The 25,432-nt window shown below is 42.6% G+C and overlaps 1 protein-coding gene across 3 annotated transcripts in view; it reads right to left on the bottom strand.

The window, feature by feature from the left end:
- Window positions 1-4,609: 4,609 nt before the first annotated feature.
- LOC118401373 (A disintegrin and metalloproteinase with thrombospondin motifs 20-like) overlaps window positions 4,610-25,432 on the bottom strand; it is a 147,375-nt gene continuing 126,552 nt past the window's right edge. For 2 of the 3 annotated variants that reach the window (XM_035798833.2, XM_035798835.2), the window contains 9 exons: window positions 24,127-24,297; window positions 23,716-23,919; window positions 23,427-23,556; window positions 12,062-12,156; window positions 11,870-11,964; window positions 9,662-9,795; window positions 8,462-8,553; window positions 7,969-8,073; window positions 4,610-7,782 (listed from right to left, as the gene is read on the bottom strand). In XM_035798833.2, coding sequence (XP_035654726.2) covers window positions 7,693-7,782; window positions 7,969-8,073; window positions 8,462-8,553; window positions 9,662-9,795; window positions 11,870-11,964; window positions 12,062-12,156; window positions 23,427-23,556; window positions 23,716-23,919; window positions 24,127-24,297 — 1,116 coding nt within the window. In that variant the 3' untranslated portion in view covers window positions 4,610-7,692. Of the gene's footprint in view, window positions 7,783-7,968; window positions 8,074-8,461; window positions 8,554-9,661; window positions 9,796-11,869; window positions 11,965-12,061; window positions 12,157-23,426; window positions 23,557-23,715; window positions 23,920-24,126; window positions 24,298-25,321 lie in introns of those variants that run through there. The other variant, XM_035798834.2, reaches the window with a different exon arrangement.

Below are 25,432 nucleotides of genomic sequence, written 5' to 3' on the forward strand. Positions count from 1 at the left end.
CTTTCTGAATGCATTGTTTGTACTTATGCATCAATTTATGTATCTTATTCACTCACACACTTTATTCTAAGCCTCATAATGGGGGGGTACAGTGCCTTCAGAAAGTATTCATACCCCTTGACTTCTTCCACAGTTTGTTGTATTACAGCCTGAATTGAAATTGGATTACATTTTTTTTACATTCTCACTATCTACACACAATAGCCCATAATGTCAAAGTGAAAGCAGGTTTGTAGAAATGTTAACACATTTATTGAAAATGAAATACAAAAATATCTAATTTACCTAAGTAAACCCTGTGGCAGCAGGGTAGCCTAGTGGTTAGAGCGTTTGACTAGTACCCGGAAGGTCCCAAGTTCAAATCCCCGAGCTGACAAGGTACAAATCTGTTGTTCTGCCCCTGAACAGGCAGTTAACCCACTGTTCCTAGGCTGTCACTGAAAATAATTAGTTCATAAACTGACTTTCATACTGTAGGGATGAATGGGATACCTGTATCTTTGTAGTCACTTGGTGTATTGATACACCATCCAAAGTGTAATTTAATAACTTCACCATGCTCAAAGGGATATTCAGTCTCTGCTTTTTTTTTGTCTACCAATCGGTCACCTTTTTTTGTGAGACAAGCTTTTCATTAAAAAAAAAACATAATTACGCTTTGACATGACAGTATGTAGGCCAGTGACACAATATCTCAATTTTAAATTCAGGCTGTAACACAACAAAATGTGGAAAAGTCAAGGGGTGTGAATACTTTCCGAAGGCACTGTATATTGTATTTCATGACTTTCAGATGGCACAAGATATGTTCCTGACTATCTTGACAGGTTGTACAAGTCAGGGTGGAATGGCTGGTATACACTTGTTAAAGGTATGTCTAAACTGGTAAACCAACTGTGAAATGTTATTACAATGTCATAGACTACTATATTGAACATCATTGACAGACTTTAGTAAGGTGGTATTGACCACTCATTGGCATATCCGATTTGAACCATAGGGTTCCAAAGGTTGAGGTCACTGAATTTCAGAATACCAAAAAGACTTTGACCAACTGATCCACGACTTAGAATATTGAAGATTGATAAGATTGATATAAGAGGTTTTATTTGACCTCAAAGAATTGTCTGATAAAGATGATTAATTTGTTTCACAACTGATATTGTTGATATGTTCATTATATAATAAAATAGTAGGCATATGTGCATTGTAAATATGTATTTTTCTTTAAAAATGTATTGTTGGAGAAATTCTACAGGAAATGGCTCTGAGTATTGTGATCAATGATTAAAATCGCTAAGATAATGATCTTAACATGTCTTCTGATGTTGCTCTGAGTGCTCACAACCGACAGTCACTTAGTATGCTACTGTATGTCTAGCACATTATAAAGTGTGATAGAATATAGGCAGTCATGGTGATTCTACGAGTTATATTTTTTGTGTTGTGGATGAGCTTGGAGGGTACTATGGTGTTGAAGGCTGAGCTATAGTCAATGAACATACTTCTCGTGTCTGAGCAGTCCAATTGTGACTCCATTTTGCCTGTGTACTGATATTTTGCCTGTTTGATTGCCTTATGGAGGGAATAACTACACTCTTTGTATTCAACTATATTCCCAGTCCCCTTGCCATGGTGAAATGCAGTGGTTTGTGCATTCAGTTTTGCGCGAATGATGCTATCTATTCACAGTTTTTGGTTTTGGTAGGTTTTAATAGTCACAGTGGGAACAACATCCCCTATACACTTCCTAATTAACTAGTCACCGTGTCTGTATATGTCAATATTATTCTCAGAGGCAACCCGGAATATATCCCAGTCTGCGTGATCAAAACAATCTTGAAGCATGGATTCTGAGTCGTCAGAATAGCGCTGAATAGACCTTAGCATGGGTACTTCCTGTTTGAGTTTCTGCATATAGGTGGGAGTAGCAGAATGGAGACGTGATCTTATTTGCCAAAGGGAGGGCGGGGGAGGGCCTTTTAGCCATTCTGTAAGGTGGAGTAACAATGGTTGAGAGTTTTTGATGTGCGGGTACTACAGTTTTTGATAGAACTTTGTTAACGTTTTCTTCAAATTTGCTTGGTTAAAAATCCCAGCTACAATAAATGCAGCCTCAGGATATGTGGTTTCCAGTTTGCACAAAGTCCAGTGTAGTTCCTTGAGGGCCATTGTGTTTTCGGCTTGAAGGGTAATATACACTGCTGTGACTATAACCGAAGAGAAATCTCTTTGGAGGTAATACGGTCTGCATTTGATTGTGAGCTATTTTAGGTTGGGTGAACAAAATAACTTGAGTTCCTGTATGTTATCACAATCACACCATGAGAATTTAATCATGAAACATACACCACCGCCTTTCTTCTTCCCAGAGAGTTCTTTATTCCTGTCTGCGCATGTACTGAGAACCCAGATGGCTGTATGGAAGGGGACAGTATATCTGGAGAGCCATGATTCCGTGAAATAGAGTATGTTACAGGCCCTGATGTCTCTCTGGAAGGAGATCCTCACCCTGAGCTTGTCTACATTATTGTCCAGGGACTGAACATTAGTGAGTAAAATAATTGGAAGCGGTGGATGGTGTGCATGCCTCCTGAGTCAAACTAGAAGTCCACGCCAAATAAGTCTTTTCCGCAGGAGCATCTTGAAGCAGCCTCTGGGACAAGTAAAATGCCCTGGGGGTACGAACAAGGGATCCAATTCGGGAATGTTGTATTTCTGGTCGTAATGCTGGTGAGTTACCGCCACTCTGATATCCAAAAGTTATTTCCGGCTGTATGTAATAACACAAAAAACACTGTGGGCTAATAATATAAGAAATAACATACAAAAAACAAAATACTGCAAAGTTGCTTAGGAGCTAGAAGTGGAGCTGCCATGTCTGTTTTTGACCTACACCTATATCTAACCCTTTACCCTTTGTTGTATGGACTTGTTAACAACTACATGCTGTTGTGTCAAAAGAAATTACTGCACAAAAAAAGAAAGACGCCAGTGACACTGTACCACCAACAGAGGGCAGTGTTTAGCCAAATATTTCATGAACCAGGGGCCAATGTGATTTGATCAGATTAGAAGTTCTTATACAAGCCTCATTTTATGATAATGACGTGGTTTTGCTTTAGCGTTATATTAACCTATTAGCTTACCTGTAGGCTATCTTGGGCTACAGCTATCATCCATGTAGATAGCAAGAAATACTCACAGGAGGCGTACGAATCCCACACAACGACATACTGTAGTAAATGGTACGAATCTCAGGTTCAATGCCCACTGTCGGTTGTACAGTATAGAGCTCTACCTATAGCACTGCGGGACATTATTGACCGCTATGCAGAGCCATATGGGAACCATTTTCACATCATACAACCAGAGATTTAACTCCACAACAGACCAGATACGGATGTGTGACCTATAACTGTAACAACTTTGACTGTTACTGCATGTAGCCCTACAGTACTGCATTTTGTTATTTAACCACTGCACTAAATTATGAATGCAGGGGAAGATCTTTCCATTGTTTACAGTACAAATACTTAGTGGAAACATTTGCAATGTATTTGTTTACACTATAAAAACCCATCCAAGCATTGATCATGGGTTTGAAGAACAGACCCACAGTAAAACCGATTGCTGCGCATTAAAAGTGATGGGGTAATGGAATGCAGAGTGAACAACAAGCCAGGCCGCTCCTTTAACTATTATGTTTTTCATGGCTGACATCAATCATTAGTTGCTTTTATGGGGATCATTCATCAGTGCTGGTCTGTTTTTTAGGGATGTCTGGTTTCTTTGAGCAAAGAGCAGAGGAGCCCAGCACATCTCATCTGCCATCTCTCTCTCTAGCCAGAAGACTCCATGTGGACTTCAGCACAGCTTGGCTTCCCTGGTAAACTGCTTTTGGGGAGTTTTTGTTGTGATACAACCCGCACTCTTCCAAATCATGAGATTAACTTTTTGTGGAACCAAGTTCGTTTTTTTCATTTCCCTCTCCACTCTGCTGAGACAGAATCAAAGTAGTTATTCAGGGATTACGGTATCTGGTTTCATTTCATGTACAAAGCTATCCCTGGTGCAATGAGCCTTGCAAAAGTTCCTCACCCATAAACAGCTCGCCTCGCTAAAGTACCATTATCAAGTCCTTTTCAGTGACATCATTTTTGTGAATTTCGCTTTTTTAGTCAAGTTTTCAAAGAGAATTGGAAAACGGACCTCACTTTCTGATTTGACAGAGCATTTGTGACTCATTGGTAGGTTGACAGCCCCAGATGCAGAGTCCACACTGTGTGCCTGCCTGGTGTAGTGAGAAACTACAGCCAAAGTATTTGCTGTGTTTATGTGTCCAAGTGAAATTGAACAAGTCATGTTGTGGAAATGCAATCTGCACCAATAAGTGAATCCATATGGACCCACAAGCCAGCTAGCACAGCCACCTAACCAGCTCTGACTCTCTGCCATTCACGTCTAACCAATGGCCTCCTCTGTTGAAGCACGCACCAGCATTGATGTGTTCCTTTACCCTTTCCAACCATTCACACTATAGCAAAATGAAGAGCGATTTCTACTCACAACATTTACTGTAACATGGAAGCATTCAAACACACTCCAATCAATTGAAAAGCATTACAATATTTAATTACTGCTTATTATACAGTGTTAGTATAGTAGCAAAACCTACGATGTTGATACAATTAAAATGAATGACCATAGCACCAGAATCATTCATTTTCATACTGTAGGTACATATGATTCTTAAAAACATCTTTGGATAATACATAGCAAACAAGCACCTTGTTCAATTCAATGCCCATGTCGTCGAGACACAGTTTACACTTCAAGTATGAATATAAAAAAATACACACCTATCATAAGTTACAAATCTGAACTGTTATTTAAAAGAAATAAACATGATTACCCTTCTACAAAATGTATGGCACATAGTGCATCAAGTATTCTTAACATTTCTGATACAGACCTCATCATAGTACAATTGCCTATCAAACAAGAATGATAGACAAAGGTTTTCTAGCTGCATTATCTGACAAAAGTTATATTCTGCATCTATGAAACTTTGGTTAAAGCTTAACATCGGAGTACCAGCATGGCAGGGTTGCCAAAACCCAGTTATAGTGGTCACAGTGACATCATTTCACCTAAATGATGATAGGGTTCCTTCAGGCAGGTTTCCTTATGTAGTTCAGCATATATGTGGCAACCCTCCAGCTTGGTCGTCAGCTACATTAATACGAGGACCATGATATTTTATGCAAAGCATTTTGGGCATTATGCTGTAATAAGTAGTACATTTACATTTACAGGCATGAAGGCCGAACGTATTCATTCAAAGGGTGTCGAGGTTGTGCTACAGCTAATGTCAGTTCCAATGCCACTATTATGTTCCTTCTCAAGATTAGAGGTCATTTCAGTAGTTATAAAAGCACCATTCAAAGATCCTCTTTCAAGTTGGTGGTTACTTACACACACTACAATCTGTAATACCTTTTCAGCATCAAACAGTAAACCAAACAATGGCTTCTCGGCTATTAGTATTCTAATGTATCATTACATATCATTACAGAATAAATATGATCAAACGTAAATATTTTGCAATATAATGAAATTCTTCTCATGAGAATGGATTATTGTGAGAGGTAGGGTCACATGCACCTTATAGGACCTAGAAGAGACATGATCTGGAAAACAATGTCACAAATGTACTGAGACAAACTAGCTACTGACTGGAGATGAGAGCTTGACCTTGACTTAACACCTCTTACATGATGTAGACAACAGTTGCCACCATATTAATGAATTAAATATATATATAAAAAAACTGTTTTCCAGGTCACAACGCCAATGATTTAGTGTCTATTTGGTTGTCTCTCTATGACCTGCTAGATAAATCATTCTAATTACATGTCAGTCAGACAGTAGTCAGTAAGTCATTGGGCTCTGAAGAGTTTTCAGTAGTATTACACAACAGAACAGTGAGGATTAATCTGTGATGCAGGAATCCTCACCTACGACCTTTGACGTTTGAGATAAGGCAAGTCTGGGTGACCATTAGTAGAAGTATACACAACAACAGTTGTACACAAAGCCTAGCTAACTGATTGGCGAATGATTCTTTCCCGAAAAACCCATGTCTGGTGCAACTTTTGTTTTAGAAGTGGTGGGGACATCATTTTAAAATTGTATTCTGTCGGATAAACACTCCAAACAGCCTACCCAACCACTCGGAGGCGTCTGCATGGTCCTAAAGCACACAGTTGCCTCGTTTTGTATCACATTCCAATGATAAAACTAGACCAAATGCAATTTCAGAATGTGGGAGGGACATGTCCCCCCCATCCCCAGTGAAAGTTGCGCCCCTGTCTGGACGTATCTTCTGATGTGGAGAATTCTCCTTCCTTGATCTTTGTAACATTTTTAAGCTATATAATTTATATAATTTGGGGTTATTACTAATCTAATCACAACAAAAACATAATTTATCAGAATTATTTTGCAGGAATTCATAATTACCCTTGTTCCATAACACTATAAGTTAATACAATTTAAATATTTATTGAGATGTTCCATTTACCCAACAAAAAGTTGTCTTGCTGACTGTATAAAAACGTAAATAGTTGTACCAGTTCTATAATGACTAATTCATGTTTCCTTTCAGAGTTCCATAAGAACATTTTACCCTTATGAGATGAGTAAGCTCTTTCTAGAAACCATGAGAGGATTTTTCCCGTAGCTCTGTACTGTGCATCCGTTGCTACTTCCCGCCCCAAAATGTGATTGTGCCCCTTTATGCGAGACTCTACAATGCTGGAATATGTGAGATTGTCTGACAGTCTGCTTTTGTTATTCCAATGCACAGAGGTATTTGGTTACCATTACAATTACAAACACTAGTGAGGTCAGACATAACAGACGGAGCTCATCTTCAGAGTCATTGGTTCTGCTGAAGGACCCTTTATAGCTATATATATCTATCTTGAAGATTATTATTCATTTTGCAAATGGAATGGAATTGAAGGAGAGAGAGACTGTTTGCACATGCTTGGATTTAAATCAATGATATTCGAGTGATAGGCTGTTTTAAAACTCTGCAGCTGCAATAATAAAAACAAATCTTTACAATTACAAAATATGATGACCCCCGAAAGCACAATGGTGATATGTAAATTAGATGCGTATTCGGTCCTTATATTACTGTAGAATAGGCTGTGCTGCAGAATATGTATGCCTACCTATCACAAGAAAAAAAGTTATGATGAGATGATAGGTCTACACGCATTGTGAACTGCACTCCATACTGAGATGGTCTGTTTGTCCCTACCATGAGCATTGATGATTGATCATGCAGAGAGCAGAGAGAAGGCCGTAGAGAAACCAGATTTAGACATCGCATATAATTAACAGTTCCATTGATATAAATAATTTATTATAATTTACCGGTTTCTCGCAGTTATTTTTCCCGGGAAAAGAGAGTGGTTTTGGGCAGTAAATCTTGGTAACTAGGTTCCTGTCATTAAACCCTAGTGATGAAGGGAGGAAAGGGATGGCAACCTTCACAAATTAAGTGCATTGGATCCCCAGACGCTCTGGTTTCACTTCCTGGTCTGATGTTGGGAGAACGTTGAGAGACCACTGGGAGACCCTTGGGAGATGGTTGGGTTGGGGTTTGGTCCCTGACCATCACTGGACATAAACCAGCAGGCCGTTGTGAGGCTGGGGAATGCACTTCCCACAGAACCCACCACAGCGACCATAGATTCTTGCCCCATCCTATAGACAGAGGGAGAAATAAGAATGAAATGGAGTGGGACAGGACAAATAACTTTCCATAAAGAAATAGGATTTTATTAATGCTACTAGAAATCCCTAGACTAGAAACATAACAGGTGACAGTTCAGATTACAGGAGGGTTTAGAGTAGTTATTCAGAACACCAGAATCCTAGAGTCCTCCTTACCTCTGATCTGTGGACTTTGACAGAGACATAGTTGCCCTGTGAGGTCCACTTGGTTGCCTCAGCCACCTTCAGACCAGTCCCTATGAGGTTGATGCTAAACTGGCCCTGTGGAAGAACACCACAGTGATTACAATAGACCTCAAACCAACTTCTCTTGAACAAACTGAAATTGTTTTAAAGTGGACCTGATCAGGATTCAAATACATTAAATTAGTCCGTATCTCATTTCCATTCCAGGGGCTGACGATGAAAGCAGCATCACGGTTCAGTGGACAGACACACTGAGCTACACTGGATGGTTAAGTGTGATTATGCGGTTACTCCACTGGTGGAAACTGGGAACACGTACGATTTTACTCCAGTTAACAGACTGGACATGTCAGGTCAATAAAACCCATTCAGTAAAGGTTGGCTCAAGGCCCCCATCAAAACATACAGGCATACAGATTAAAGTCAATAAATGACAGACTCAAAAATGGTCTCCGTTTCCTACCTGAGGACACTTGGCAGCACTGTAGCAGTCTCCTGCTGTGGCGAAGGGGACGGGACGACCAAACAGGGTCTGAGAAAACTTCAGGTCTGTGGCTGATACATAACACCGAGACACAGAGCATATGGTTAAATCAATACACGATCAATAGGCAGACAAAGAGCATATGAAGGTTACAATCAATACACAGAGTCATGAGTTCCAGTAAGAGACAAGGCGCTCTAAGCAACTGCCCTGGCCTAAAGCACATCAGAGGTTAAACCACATGACATTTAAGATGAGTTTAGTTACTCTGGTATTTCTACTGCATTGTCCCACATGATGACCATGACCAGTGCTCCTCTATCTTCCTCTGTCTCTTTGTCTCTATCTGAAATGGCGGTAAAGTTCATGAGAAACGTATTGCACAGCTAGAGCAGCTCATAATCCTCTCTTCATCTTGAAACCATTATTAAAGTCAAGCCGCCCCAAATCTAAATGAGTTCCATGCAGTGGGAGGGGAGGGCCTTGTGTGCTGGGAACATGTGCTGTCAGGATCAGAGTAGACAGGGGATGGGGTGGGAAGATGACTACATGTGTTCTGGGCTCCCTCCTCCTAGCTGCACACAGATATAAATACCACCAATCCGGACCATGCCACATGTGCACTAATCTAAAACATGTTCAGGGACAACTGGAGAGGTGTGGCTGGATGTCGTAATGGGCAGAGAAATATCGCTGGAGATGTTGCATGTGTGTGTGCGTGTGCGAGAGAGTATGAGCGAGGGAGTATGCATGTGTGTGCGTGTGCGAGAGAGTATGAGTGAGGGAGTATGCATGTGTGTGCGTGTGCGAGAAAGTATGAGCGAGGGAGTATGCATGTGTGGGTCAGAGAACACAAGATATTTTGTGTGTTTACAAGCATTTGTGTGTATATGAGTATGCCTGTGTGTTACCATGTGTCTGTGTAAGTGTGTGTCTTAAGGTGCCCATGCGTTGTCAACTCTATGCCAGTGATCTGAACAAGGCCTGTTGAAAGGCATTATCATGATTTCTGTGCTGAGTCTGAGGGTGTGGCGAAAGGCAGTGAAAATTGTATTCGGTGAGCGAATCCGTTTTTTTGGGAGGTGGGCGAGAGGATCGGCTGTGTGCAGGGGTAAAACAACATGGATGTGTGGTCTTATTGTAGTGAAGTGGTCAGTCAATCACATGGTCATTACTCACTCATTATCCTCAGTGAGATGATGTCCAGACGGACCTTATGGAAGAGAGTGTATCCCGCTGCAGAGTAATCGTTCCTGCAGTCACAGTCCTGCCTTCTGCTGTCGTTGTAGGGGCAATCAAAAGGATTCAGCAACCTAGACATAAAAAATGAGGTTTCAGATAATATACATGTCACGCCTACTCCCGTTCCCTCTCTCCAGCACTAGACGTCGCCGGTCTACTAACCACCGGTCCTGGCAACGCACATTACGTACACCTGCCAACCATCATTACGCACACCTGCTCCCCATTGTTATGCATTCCTGGACTTCATTACCTTGATTACTTCCCCTTTATTTAGCCGTCAGTAGCCTCAGTCTTCAGGAAGTATTCACGTTCAGTACGCTTCTTCTGTTTTGTTTATCTGCTTATTTTCATCATTAAACTCACCTTCTGCATTTGCTTCATGACTCCTAGCATATGAGTTACAGAATACTGCCTCTGAAAAAAATGGAAGCAGCAGAAGATAACCCCATCTTCATGATGGTTGAGGAACAGGGTCATCTACTCCACCAACACCACAACCAACTGGCTCTACTGGGTACAACCATGAAAGAGATCCTCCCCGTTCTTCAACGCATCAACACCACCAGCGAGGTTCTCCATACCTTTGATGGAGGGCCTCCTACCATGGGTCGTCACAGTGAGCCAGTCCCCCAGCCTTCCTCCCTGCCTTTGGCTGTGCTGAGGCAGAGCCTGAACCCATGGAGGTAGGGGCCTCACACCTCTCTGCAGCAGAGAGGCGTTGCTGTAGACATCTGGGCCTCTGTCCCTATTGAAGCCAGGAGGGGCACCAGCTTTAGCGGTGTCTGTTGCGTCCCAACGCGGGGTCCACTAGAGCAGATGGGGTGGCCCTGTGACCTTCCATCTCCCAGGGTAGGCATAAGTATTCCATTATCATCTTTTTCTGCCAAACCCTTTCTGGTTCCCATTTCACTGGCTGGCTGACCCTCAAGGTGCCGCTGGGAATTTCATCGACCAGGCCCTTGCCTCCTCCCTGAACTTAACTTCATACCCGCTCTCCTCTCCTTTTCCTGTCCAAGCCCTGGATACGCGACCATTGGTATCCGGCCCAATTATGCACATCCCAGCCCCCCCCTGTGAGTGACTTCCAGCCTATCAATCTGTCCTCCCGAATCGTTGGCCCCTTGTGTTGGGACGTAGATGTGGACATCCGCCAGGCTCTGGAGAGGGAACCCGCTCCTGCTACCTGCCCTCCAGAACGCATCTACGCCTCCACAAGGGTGAGAGATCGAATGTTACCTGGGCACACACATCCCTCGTCGCTGGACACCCAGGTATCACACACACCATCCAATCCCTCTTTGATAAATACTGGTGGCCCACCTTGGCGCAGGACGTCGCCCACAATGTCAACTCATGCACCGTATGTATCCAATCCAAATCTCTCCGGCACGCTCCAGCAGGTAAACTATTTCCCCTTCCCATGCCTCAGCGGCCTTGGTCAAATCTGTCCATAGACTTTGTAAGTGATATCTTTCTTTCTGATGGGTGTTACCACTATTATGGCCTTTGTTGACAGATTCACTACATCCTACCGTTTCATCCCTCTCTGGTCTACCTACTGCTCTCCAGGCCGCTGAGGCACTATTCCAGCAGGTCTTCCGGGACTATGGCCTTCCAGAGGACAAAGTTTTCGAACGTGGTCCCCAATTCATGTCGCGGGTCTGGAAAGCCTTCATGGATAAGCTGGGTGCCACAGTCAGCCTCACATTCAGGTTCCAGCCTCAGTCCAATGGGCAGATGGGGAGTTTCCGCCAGGACCGGCAGGGGTAGTGGGCCCGGTTCCTTCCCTGGGTAGAATACACCCAGAACTCACTTCGTCACTCACACACACACTCCTCCCCCGTGTTCCATCCTGGTGATCGTGTCTGGCTTTCCACCAGGAACCTCTCGTTCCCCCTCTGGTTATGTTCACGTTCAGTAAGCTTATTCTGTTTTGTTTATCTGCTTATTATCATTATAAAACTCACATTCTGCACCTGCTTCCTGACTCCTAGCATATACGTTACAATACATTGCTTACATGTAATGACTTTTTGAATTAATGTTCATTTAGAATCATATACAGTATTATAGTGTACTCTGTCCATAAACAGAAAATGAATTAAGCACAGACACAGGGTAATCCGGTTTCAATGAGCACACCTGTATCCATAGACCTCTGAGTAGTTGTCTGTCTGACCACTCCGCAGCGTAACATATTCCTTAGGGAAATCAGTCTGCATCTCAGCACAGTAGATCTAGGAAGAAACACATTGATACAACAATTGCTGAATCCTGGCCTGGAAATGATTAATGATGAAGTGATAGTCAGTGATTCTGACAGAGAGCACACACCTGTAGAATCCTGGACTTGACTTTCAGGTAGTACTCTCCATCCATCCTCACCCCCTGTATCATCTGGACCTCTCTGCAGGATGTCAACAACTGACCTATAATCAGAAATAAGACGGAGCACCTTTAGGGCTGGATTCAATCCGTATCACCAAAGCATCGTAGAAGTTCAGCACTATAGCTTGTTTGAAATCTAAAGTCAATGTTCCTGTATTCGCGGGGACTGCATTCACGGTAAGCACTGCTTATGTCGTCGGCTCAATCGGAAATTACCTTCACATCTTAATTAGGATCTTCTGCGATACTTCTGCAAAAAGGATTGAATCCAGTCCTTAGTGTTACAGTTTTATAGGATGGTACTGGTCTGTATGTAGGTTAGTTTCAACATAACAAGATACTATACATCGCAAATGTACATGATCTACCATATATTTTTTTCAGTAAAAATGTACAGATATTTTAAGATTATTTTAAAGGGGCAGTGCACTCAAAAACATAATTTATATATATATATAAATATAAATATATATATATTTATAAATATATATATATTTATAAATATATATATATATATATATATATATATTTATAAATATATATATATATATATATATATATATATAAATATAAAAACATATATAAATATATATATATATATTTATATTTATATTTATAAATATATATATATTTATATTTATAAATATATATATATATATATATAGTCACATTCGTTATAAAGATGAGACCAAGGCGCAGCGTGAGTAGAGTTCCACATGTTTTTAATAAAACCGAAACTCAGCCAAACAAAACAAACAAGCACAAACGAAATGTGAAGCTATACGAATAGTGCAGACAGGCAACTAAACATTGAACAAGATCCCACAAACACCAAAGGGAAATGGCTACTTAAATATGATCCCCAATCAGAGACAACTATAAACAGCTGCCTCTGATTGGGAACCATATCAGGCCACCATAGACATACAAATCACCTAGACCTACAAAAACCCTTGACATACAAAAACCCTAGACAATGCAAAACTGGCGTACCCACCCTAGTCACACCCTTACCTAACCAAAATATATCGAAAACGGTGGAGGTTCCGGACTGTGGACCGTCGGTGGAGGTTCCGGACTGTGGACCGTCGGTGGAGGTTCCGGACTGTGGCCCACCGTTGGCGGTTCCGGACTGCGAAACGTTGCCGGAAGCTCTGGACTGGGAACTGTCGCCGGAATCTCTGGACTATGGAGGCGCACTGGAGGTCTGATGCGTGGGACCGGAAACAGACTCCATGAGGGTCCTCCAGAAACAGACTCCATGAGGGTGGTATGAGGGCCCGACGTCCACAGGTGTGTGTTGTGCTTACAGCCCAACACCGTGCAGGACGTTTGGCATTTTCCAGAGAACAACAAGATTGGCAAATTTGCCACTGGCAACCTGTGCTCTTCACAGATGAAAGCAGGTTCACACTAAGCACGTGACAGGCGTGACAGAGTCTGGAGACGCCGTGGAGAACGTTCTGCTGCCTGCAACATCCTCCAGCATGACCGGTTTGGCGGTGGGTCAGTCATGATGTGGGGTGGCATTTCTTTGGGGGGCCGCACAGCCCTCCATGTGCTCGCCAGAGGTGGCCTGACTGCCTCCGGCCGAGATGAGATCCTCAGACCCCTTGTGAGACCATATGCTGGTGCGGTTGGCCCTGGGTTCCTCCTAATGCAAGACAATGCTAGACCTCATGTGGCTGGAGTGTGTCAGCAGTTCCTGCAAGAGGAAGGCATTGATGCTATGGACTGGCCCGCCCGTTCCCCAGACCTGAATCCAATTGAGCACATCTGGGACATCATGTCTCGCTCCATCCACCAACGCCACGTTGCACCACAGACTGTCCAGGAGTTGGCGGATGCTTTAGTCCAGGTCTGGAAGGAGATCCCTCAGGAGATCATCCGCCACCTCATCAGGAGCATGCCCAGGCGTTGTAGGGAGGTCATACAGGCACGTGGAGGCCACACACACTACTGAGCCTCATTTTGACTTGTTTTAAGGACATTACATCAAAGTTGGATCAGCCTGTAGTGTGGTTTTCCACTTTAATTTTGAGTGTGACTCCAAATCCAGACCTCCATGGGATGATACATTTGATCTCCATTGATCATTTGTGTGTGATTTTGCTGTCAGCACATTCAACTATGTAAAGAAAAAAGTATTTAATAAGAATATTTCATTCATTCAGATCTAGGATGTGTTATTTTAGTGTTCCCTTTATTTTTTTTGAGCAGTATATATAGTTGAAGTCAAAAGTTTACATACACTTAGGTTGGAATCATTAAAACTCGGTTTTCAATCACTTCACAAATCTCTTGTTAACAAACAAGTATAAACAAGTATAAACACCATGGGACCACGCAGCCGTCATACCGCTGAGGAAGGAGACGCGTTCTGTCTCCTAGAGATGAATGTACTTTGGTGCGAAAAGTGCAAATCAATCCCAGAAAAACCGCAAATGACCTTGTGAAGATGCTGGAGGAAACAGGTACAAAAGTATCTATATCCACAGTAAAAACGAGTCCTATATCAACATAACCTGAAAGGCCGCACAGCAAGGAAGAAGCCACTGCTCCAAAACCGCCATAAAAAAGCCAGACTACGGTTTGCAACTGCATATGGCGACAAAGATTGTACTTCTTGGAGAAAAGTCCTCTGGTCTGATGAAACACAAATAGAACTGTTTGGCTATAATGACCATCATGATGTTTGGAGGAAAAAGGGGGACGCTTGCAAGGCAAAGAACACCATCCCAACCGTGAAGCATGGGGGTGGCAGCATCATGTTGTGGGGGTGTTTTGCTGCAGGAGGGACTAGTGCACTTCACAAAATAGATGGCATCATGAGGTAGGAAAATTATGTGGATGTATTGAAGCAACATCTCAAGACATCAGTCAGAAAGTTTAAGCTTGTTCGCAAATGGGTCTTCCAAATGGACAATGACCCCAAGCATACTTCCAAAGTTGTGGCAAAATGGACAACAAAGTCAAGGTATTGGAGTGGCCATCACAAAGCTCTGACCTCAACCCTTTAGAAAATGTGTGGGCAGAACTGAAAAAGCGTGTGCGAGCAAGGAGGCCTACAAACCTGACTCAGCTACACCAGCTCTGGCAGGAGGAATGGGCCAAAATTCACCTAACTTATTGTGGGAAGCTTGTGGAAGGCTACACGAATTGAAAGGCAATGCTACCAAATATGAATTGAATATATGTAAACGTCTTACCCACTGGCAATGTGATGAAAAAAATAAAAGCTGAAATAAATCATTCTCTCTACTATTATTCTGACATTTCACATTCTTAAAATAAAGAGGTGCTCCTAACTGACCTAAGACAGGGAATTTTTACTCGGATTAAATGTCAGGAATTGTTAAAAATGTAGCATAAATGTATTTGGCTAAGGTGTATGCCGCAGGGGCGGCAGGTTGTTTAGTGGTAAGAGCATTGGACTAGTAATTGAAAGGTTGCAAGACCAAATCCCTGACCTAACAAGGTAAAAATCTGTCGTTCTGCCCCTGAACAAGGTAGTTAACCCACTGTTCCTAAGCCATCATTGAAAATAAGAATTTGTTCTTAACTGACTTGCCTAGTTAAATAAAGGTAAACATTGTTTTTTAAAATCTAAACTTCCAACTTCAACTGTGTACACACACACACACACACACACACACACACACACACACACACACACACACACACACACACACACACACACACACACACACACACACACACACACACACACACACACACACACACACCACACACAGGTTCAAATAACACTGAAATTGGGAAAATTATGATAATGCACTTTTAGTATAAGAGCTGTTTGAAAAGACCACCTGAAATTTCAGCATGTTTGGCTGGGTTGGGGAGACATCACTAGGCGGTATATTGACCAATAACATATTATAAGTCAATAGACCAATATAACAAAGAGAGTGTGTCCTCCTCTCTGCCAATAACAGCTAGTTTTCAGGTTGCACATCCATCCCAATAGGCTCCTCCAATTACTGTGGGGGAGCTTTTCTGGTGACACTATCTGTGATTTATTTAGAATTCAAGGCACAATTAACCAACAGGGCTACCACAGAATTCTGCAGCGATACACCATTCCATCTGGTTTGCACCTTTGTTTTCAACAGGACAATGACCCAACACACCTCCAGGCTGTGTAAGGGCTGTTTGACCAAGAAGGAGAGTGATGGAGTGCTGCATCAGATGACCTGGCCTCCACAATCACCCAACCTCAACCCAATTGAGATGGTTTGGGATGAGTTGGACCGCAGAGTGAAGGAAAAGCAGCCAACAAGTGTTCAGCATATGTGGGAACTCCTTCAAGACTGTTGGAAAAGCATTCCAGGTGAAGCTGGTTGAGAGAATGACAAGAGTGTACAAAGCTGTCATCAAGGTAAAGGGTGGCTACTTTGAAAAATCTGAAATATATAATATATTTGATTTGTTTAACATTGTTTTGCTTACTACATGATTCCATATGTGTTATTTCATAGTTTTGATGTCATCAGCATTATTCTACAATGCAGAAAATAGTACAAAATAATAAAAAACCCTGTAATAAGCTCTTCTGTTCAAACTTTTGACTGGTACTGTAGATTTGACCTATAATTGAAGAAGAGTCTAAAGTAGACTTCACATAGTTCTTGTAAATAGGTCAAACAATGAAAGTGTTCAACAACAAAATGCTACAAGCGTTCCAATAAATAAACAGCAGGAAAAACTCATGAAGATGCTTGTTATCTGGCCAAGGTGTGAGTATGAGCTCAACACTGGGGGGCCTTGCTGAAAACAAGAACATCTAACTTTATTTATATTCTCTATTATTGTTCCTGTGTGGTTGGAGTCCAGTTCTCTCTTCTGATTAGCTGATTAGCATTAATATTTGACTGGTGAACTGGCTGTCCCCCGAGCATTTTAATTTCGCCCGATGCATGACTTGGCAAGAGACAAGCGGCACAATGCTCCAGCACAATCCCCTGGCCGTGTGTAAACATCTGCAATGTGGGGCATGAACCTGCAAACCTTGGCCAGGAACCAACTCAGCTATCACACAGGGTCAAAAGTGAAGACCGCCACAGCCCCATCCTCAGCCCCAGCCTTAGCATCAGCCCCAGCCTTAGTCTCAGGCAAAGTCTCAGCTCCAGTCAGCCCCAGTCTCAACATCAGCCTCAGCCCCAGCCCCAGCTCTCGCCTCAGCCCCAGCTCTCGCCTCAGCCCCAGCTCTCGCCTCAGCCCCAGCTCTCGCCTCAGCCCCAGCTCTCGCCTCAGCCCCAGCTCTCGCCTCAGCCCCAGCTCTCGCCTCAGCCCCAGCTCTCGCCTCAGCCCCAGCTCTCGCCTCAGCCCCAGCTCTCGCCTCAGCACACTGTCTGACTGCCTCTCTGTCACCAGTGTGAGTGGAGAATTCTGACTCACTATTTATTGTTTCAGAGACCAATTGCTCAGAGAAAGGCTTAAAGACAAGGTTAAAGTTATGCCCAATTTGTTAAAATAAAGAAATAAGTTGACACTATCAGATATGGCAGTTGGCTGATATACAGCACAGTTGATTTCATTCCATTACTATACACTTCTGTTTTCCATTAACTTCTCAGCGTACGGTCTAGTTTCCTGAATTTCCGCCTGTCTGACATGCCCAAAGTAAACTGCCTGTTATTCAGGCCCAGAAGCTAGGATATACATACAATTGGTAGAATTGGATAGAAAACACTCAGGTGTTTCTAAAACTGTTAACATATTGTCTGTGAGTATAACAGAACTGATATAGCAAGCAAAAACCTGAGGGAAATCTAATTCCCGCCTCCCAGGTTGCAGTTCCTATGGCTTCCACTAAATCAAATCAAATCACATTTATTTGTCACATACACATGGTTAGCAGATGTTAATGCGAGTGTAGTGAAATGCTTGTGCTTCTAGTTCCGACAATGCAGTAATAAGCAACGAGTAATCTAACTTAACAATTCCAAAATTACTACCTTATACACATGTGTAAAGAGATAAAGAATATATACATAAAGATATACTATGAATGAGTGATGGTACAGAACGGCATAGGCAAGATGCAGTAGATAGTATCGAGTACAGTATATACATATGAGATGAGTAATGTAGGGTATGTAAACAAAGTGACAGTTTCAAGTGGCTAGTGATACATGTATTACATAAAGATGCAGTATATGATATAGAGTACAGTATATACATATGAGATGAGTAATGTAGGGTATGTAAACATTATATTAAGTAGTATTGTTTAAAGTAGTGATATATTTTACATCAATTTCCATCAATTCCCATTATGAAAGTGGCTGGAGTTGAGTCAGTGTGTTGGCAGCAGCCACTCAATGTTTGTGGTGGCAACAGTCTTTATACAAGGTTTTAGGCTTGTTTTTTTTAAATAAAGAAGTATTTGTAGTCTTTCCAAGGTGAGCGCCAGGGCAAAAGTAGTCTTTTTGCGCGCGTGAACGTGGGCGCACTCTTCGTTCTTTTCCTTTCGAACATAGTAATCTCCGTCTGAAATATTATTGTTTATTTAGATATAAAACAATTTTGAAGGAGTGGATTATTGAATTCAATGGCGCCAACTAAACAACGTTTTTGGGATATAAAGAAGGACTTTATCGAACAAAACAACAATTCATTGTGTAGCTGGGACCCTTGGGATTGTAAACAGAGGAAGATCTTAAAAAGTAAGTGATTTATTTTATTGCTATTTGTTATTTTGTGACGCCTGTGCTGGTTTGGAAAATATGCTAATGTGAGGCGCTGTCCTCAGCCTATCGAACGCTATGCTTTTGCCGTAAAGCCTTTTTGAAATCTGACAACGCAGTTCGATTACCAGGATTCTAAGCTTTTGAACCGTGTAAGACAATGGTATTTTCATGAATGTTTAATACTGCAATTTTTTTATTTTGAATTTGGCACTCGATTTTGATCCCGTAATCGGGATCCGTGTGCTAAGAGGTTTTTAAGCACTCCGTGGATCAGGAAGGTTGTCAAGGAAACCACATCTAATTTGTAGGCCTAATACTTGCAATAGCTGTAAGCACACTTTCTGAAAACCACTGTGTACAGTTCATGAGGGAATGGAAAGGGTTTATCAGGGAGAGGCTGTGTAGAAGTAGTTGAGAGGATTATTAGAGAAGTGTAGAAAGTAGTGGAGAGAAGTATTAGAGAGCCTGTGTAGAAGTAGTGGAGACAAGTATTAGAGAGGCTGTGTAGAAGTAGTGGAGACAAGTATTAGAGAGGCTGTGTAGAAGTAGTGGAGACAAGTATTAGAGAGGCTGTGTAGAAGTAGTAGAGACAAGTATTAGAGAGGCTGTGTAGAAGTAGTGGAGACAAGTATTAGAGAGGCTGTGTAGAAGTAGTAGAGACAAGTATTAGAGAGGCTGTGTAGAAGTAGTAGAGACAAGTATTAGAGAGACTGTGTAGAAGTAGTGGAGACAAGTATTAGAGAGGCTGTGTAGAAGTAGTAGAGACAAGTATTATTAAGTATTAGAGAGGCTGTGTAGAAGTAGTGGAGACAAGTATTAGAGAGGCTGTGTAGAAGTAGTAGAGACAAGTATTAGAGAGACTGTGTAGAAGTAGTGGAGACAAGTATTAGAGAGGCTGTGTAGAAGTAGTAGAGACAAGTATTAGAGAGGCTGTGTAGAAGTAGTAGAGACAAGTATTAGAGAGGCTGTGTAGAAGTAGTAGAGACAAGTATTAGAGAGGCTGTGTAGAAGTAGTAGAGACAAGTATTAGAGAGGCTGTGTAGAAGTAGTGGAGACAAATATTAGAGAGGCTGTGTAGAAGTAGTAGAGACAAGTATTAGAGAGGCTGTGTAGAAGTAGTGGAGACAAGTATTAGAGAGGCTGTGTAGAAGTAGTGGAGACAAGTATTAGAGAGGCTGTGTAGAAGTAGTGGAGACAAGTATTAGAGAGGCTGTGTAGAAGTGTGTGCGTGTGTTTGTATGTACAGTGCATTCTGAAAGTATTCAAACCCCTTGACTTTCACCACATTATGTTCCATTACAGCCTTATTCTAAAATGGATTAAATTGATGTTTTTTTTCTCATCAATCTACACACAATAGCCCATAATGATGAAGAAAAAAAGGTTTTGTAAATAAAGGATCGGTGCAAGCTCTTCTGTTGGTTGCTGGGCCACACGGCGTGCCATGGATGACGCGATCCTTCAGCTGACAGTAGGCCATCGTCCCGGCAACCCGACAGAAGAGCTTGCACCGATCCTTCATTAGAACTACAGAGGAAAAACACCCATTGGAAGATGACTGTATGGTGAGATATACATCAGTGGAGGCTGCTGGGGGAAGGATGGCTCAAAATAATGGCTGGAACAGAGTAAATGTAATGGCATGAATACATGGATTAAGGTGCCACCAACCTCCTGTGATACAGTGCCTTCTGAAAGTATTCAGACCCATTGAGATTTTCCACATTTTGTTAGGTTACAGCCTTATTCTAAAATGTATTCAATAATTGTTTTCCCTCATTAATCTACACACAATTCCACATAATGACGAAGCAAAAACAGTTTGTTTTAAATTCTTTGCTAATTTATTAAAAATAAAAAACTGAAATATCATATTTACATTAGTATTCAGACCCTTTACTCAGCATTTTGTTGAAGCACGTTTGGCAGCGATTACAGCCTCGAGTCTTTTTGGGTATGATGCTACAAGATTGGCACACCTGTCATTGTAAAAAAGAATTTGTTCTTAACTGACTTGCCTAGTTAAATAAAGGTTAAATCTAAAAATAAATTGGGAGTTTCTTCCATTCTTCTCTGCAGATCCTCTCAAGTTCTGTCAGGTTGGATGGGGAGCATTGCTGCACAGCTATTTGCAAGTACTCCCTGTTCACCCACAACTGCGTGGCCACGCACGCCTCCAACTCAATCATCAAGTTTGCGGACGACACAACAGTGGTAGGCTTGATTACCAACAACGACGAGACGGCCTACAGGGAGGAGGTGAAGGCCCTCGGAGTGTGGTGTCAGGAAAATAACCTCACACTCAACGTCAACAAAACTAAGGAGATGATTGTGGACTTCAGGAAACAGCAGAGGGAACACCCCCCTATCCACATCGATGGAACAGTAGTGGAGAGGGTAGCAAGTTTTAAGTTCCTCGGCATACACATCACAGACAAACTGAATTGGTCCACTCACACAGACAGCATCGTGAAGAAGGCGCAGCAGCGCCTCTTCAACCTCAGGAGGCTGAAGAAATTCGGCTTGTCACCAAAAGCACTCACAAACTTCTACAGATGCACAATCGAGAGCATCCTGGCGGGCTGTATCACCGCCTGGTACGGCAACTGCTCCGCCCTCAACCGTAAGGCTCTCCAGAGGGTAGTGAGGTCTGCACAACGCATCACCGGGGGCAAACTACCTGCCCTCCAGGACACCTACACCACCCGATGTTACAGGAAGGCCATAAAGATCATCAAGGACATCAACCACCCGAGCCACTGCCTGTTCACCCCGCTATCATCCAGAAGGCGAGGTCAGTACAGGTGCATCAAAGCTGGGACCGAGAGACTGAAAAACAGCTTCTATCTCAAGGCCATCAGACTGTTAAACAGCCACCACTAACATTGAGTGGCTGCTGCCAACACACTGACATTGACACTGACTCAACTCCAGACACTTTAATAATGGGAATTGATGGGAAATGATGTAAATATATCACTAGCCACTTTAAACAATGCTACCTTATATAATGTTACTTACCCTACATTATTCATCTCATATGCATACCTATATACTGTACTCTATATCATCGACTGCATCCTTATGTAATACATGTATCACTAGGCACTTTAACTATGCCACTTTGTTTACATACTCATCTCATATGTATATACTGTACTCGATACCATCTACTGTATCTTGCCTATGCTGCCCTGTACCATCACTCATTCATATATCCTTATGTACATATTCTTTATCCCCTTACACTGTGTATAAGACAGTAGTTTTGGAATTGTTAGTCAGATTACTTGTTGGTTATTACTGCATTGTCGGAACTAGAAGCACAAGCATTTCGCTACACTCGCATTAACATCTGCTAACCATGTGTATGTGACAAATAAAACTAGATTTGATTTGATTTGTCTCTCCAGAGATAATCAATCGGGTTCAAGTCCTTGCTGAGCAACTCAAGGACATTCAGAGACTTGTCCCAAAGCCATTCCTGTTGTATTAGCTGTGTGCTTATGGTCGTTGTCCTGTTGGAATGTGAACCTTCACCCCAGTCTGAGGTCCTGAGCACACTGGAGCAGGTTTTCATCAAGGATCTCTCTGACTAGTCTCCCAGTCCCTGCCAAAGAAAAACATCCCCACAGCATGAGGCTGCCACCACCATGCTTCAACATATGGATGGTGCCAGGTTTCCTCCAGATGTGACGCTTGGCAATCAGGCCAAACAGTTAAATCATGGTTTCATCAGACCAGAGAATCTTGTTTCTCATGGTTTGAGAGTCCTTTAGGTGTCTTTGGCAAACTCCAAGCGGGCCGTCATGTGCCTTTTACTGAGGAGTGGCTTCCGTCTTGCCACTCTACCATAAAGGCCACATTGGTGGTGTGCTGCAGAGACAGTTGTCCTTCTGGAAGTTTCTCCCATCTCCATAGAGGAACTTTGGAGCTCTGTCAGAGTGACCATCGGGTTCTTTGTCCCCTCCCAGACCAAGGCCCTTTCCCCCCCGATTGCTCAGTTCGGCCGGGCAGCCAGCTCTAGGAAGAGTCTTGGTGATTCCAAGCTTTTTCCATTTAAGTATTATGGAGGCCATTCTCTACTTGGGGCCCTTCAATGCTGCAGACATTTTTTGGTAGCCTTCCACAGATCTGTGCCTTGACACAATCCTGTCTCGGAGCAATTCCTTCAACCCCATGGCTTGGTTTTTGCTCTGACATGCACTGTCAACTGTGGGACCTTATATAGACAGGTGTGTGCCTTTCCAAATCATGTCCAATCAATTGAATTGACCACATGTGGACTTCAAACAAGTTGTAGAGACATCTCAAGGATGATCAATGGAAACAGGATGCACCTGAGCTCAGTTTCGAGTCTCATAGCAAAGGGTCTGAATACTTATGTAAATAAGGTATTTCTTTTAATTTGCAAAAATGTCTAAAAACCTGTTTTTGCTTTGTCATTATGGGGTATTGTGTGTAGATTGATGAGGCAAAGGTTTATTTAATCATTTTTAGAATAAGGCTGTAACGAAACGAAATGTGGAAAAAGTCAATAGGGCTGAATACTTTCCGAATGCACTGTATGTAGTAGTAGTAGTGGTACTGTAGAGACTCACACTCTCTCTCGCGACAGGTGGCCTGTGACTCGGGCCTCTCGGCTGGACGGCAGTGTTTGGACGGTTGGCCTTTAGAGAACAGACACTCTACCCTGCGCTCCATAACCCCCGCTCCACACGTCTGGGAGCACTGAGGAGCACATAAAGCACATCAACACAGTGAATTACATGGAATCTACTGACATATTACATACTCAATTTACAAAACATATATGTTGTTTCAATACCATTAGCTGATACCATTTACCACCCCTCTCTCTTTCTCTCTCTCAAACACACTGAAACACACCTTGCTCCATGGGCCAACTTTCCAGTAGGCAGCTTGTGGGCAGTCCCAAAGGAGGCACTGCCTGGTGCTAGGTGGGGGAGGCTCTGGACAGTGAGGGCGGGACAGGGCGGAGGACTGGGCATCATAAGGGTGCAGGGTGGAGGAGGGCTTCATGGAGCAGGACACTATTCGCTGCTGGTAGCCCACACCACAGCTAGCAGAGCACTGGAAATCACACACAATTGAAATCACACCTCAGTGGATAAGGATATAGATAAATTTGTGGAATAAAACTTCAATATATATATTTATGTTTGACGACCTAGGCTAGTCAAATACTGCCGGTGAATTGTTTTATCAAATGACACAAAGATAGGTGTATTTAAAGGTATGACCAGGCAGAGGGTTCCTAAACCAAGGTTCCTACTGTACCTGTGACCACTCTCCTGTTATCCACATGTGGTAGCAGGGTGCTCTGCTGCAGGGCTGGTGCAGGGCAGGGCAAGACGAGGGGTCACAGAGGGCGTCCTGGACTGGGGTCAGCTCGGCCCCCACACACAGAACCTTCCTGTTCCTCATACCTTCTCCACAGGTGGCGTTACACTGCAGAGAACAGACACAGGCCAATATGAGGATCAGTCATCATGTCAACATCAAAAGGCATTAAAAGTAATACAACTGTAACCTTGTCCCCAGTCTCAATTGCTACCGCATATATGTTTGATACAAAAACACCTAGCTGGTGGACGAGATTAATACATGTGTGGATCAAAGAGTAATGTCTTTAGATTGGCATAGGGGGCAGTGTTGGACTGCTAGCAGAGACACCCAATAGAAGTTCCGACAGCCTTGGTTGTTTCCTTAGCTCTCCAGATGTCCATGCTCTACACTTTATCCAGGGGAGGGAAAGTGGGCATGATATGACATCTCACATTGCTTTCAAGGCCAACCCCAGACATAAAAGAAATGGCAAGTCATGGGTGGATACACAAATTGGTTTTGAGTGAATTGGAATGATGGTTTAGAGAGGTAGTCAAAAGTTAAGACGAGAATTACAATGTGAGGAACACTAGATTTTGAATGGCTAAAGCATATGTCCTATAAAATCAAAAAATATATCAGTTTTGTTTATTAGAATATCTCATATTCTAAGCCCAGCTATGAATGCTGAAATGGTTTTTGGGCCAGAAATGTCTGTTTATGAGCCAGGAGGCTGTCAGTGTAATGCATCACAACAGACAGAATCTGAGTGCGTGCAAAGGTTTCTGGAGGAAGCAGCATAAAGTCCTTACATGGTACTCGTCTTGTGTCCTGAAGTTTGGAGACGGAGTATGGGGGACATGAAAGGAAGAGCGTGGCCAAGGGGAAAAAAATACTAAGTTGAAGAGGACTGCTCAGTGCTCATGTCACACAGTGCAGTGCCACTCGACTAGACAAAAGTCATGGATGTGATATGGATCAGTGCTTTGAGGTTTTGATGTGATTTATCACAGAGTGATGGTTATCGTTTAAACCCTCATGTCTGATGCAGGAGTGCTGGGCTACCTCAGTGACCTCACAAACACAGCTGGTCTGGTCCGCTAGCTCTGTGTGAGAGCACTGCCAATAACAATCTCCCGTATGATGATCTTATGTCTCTCGCACACAAACATCCATGACTGATGTGTGTTCATTAAACACACATGCTAGCAACTGGAATCTGTCTCTACTAACAAATCTATGTGAATACAATCTAATA

This window comes from Oncorhynchus keta, chromosome 22 (assembly GCF_023373465.1).
Source record: "Oncorhynchus keta strain PuntledgeMale-10-30-2019 chromosome 22, Oket_V2, whole genome shotgun sequence".
Classification (NCBI taxonomy): domain Eukaryota; kingdom Metazoa; phylum Chordata; class Actinopteri; order Salmoniformes; family Salmonidae; genus Oncorhynchus; species Oncorhynchus keta.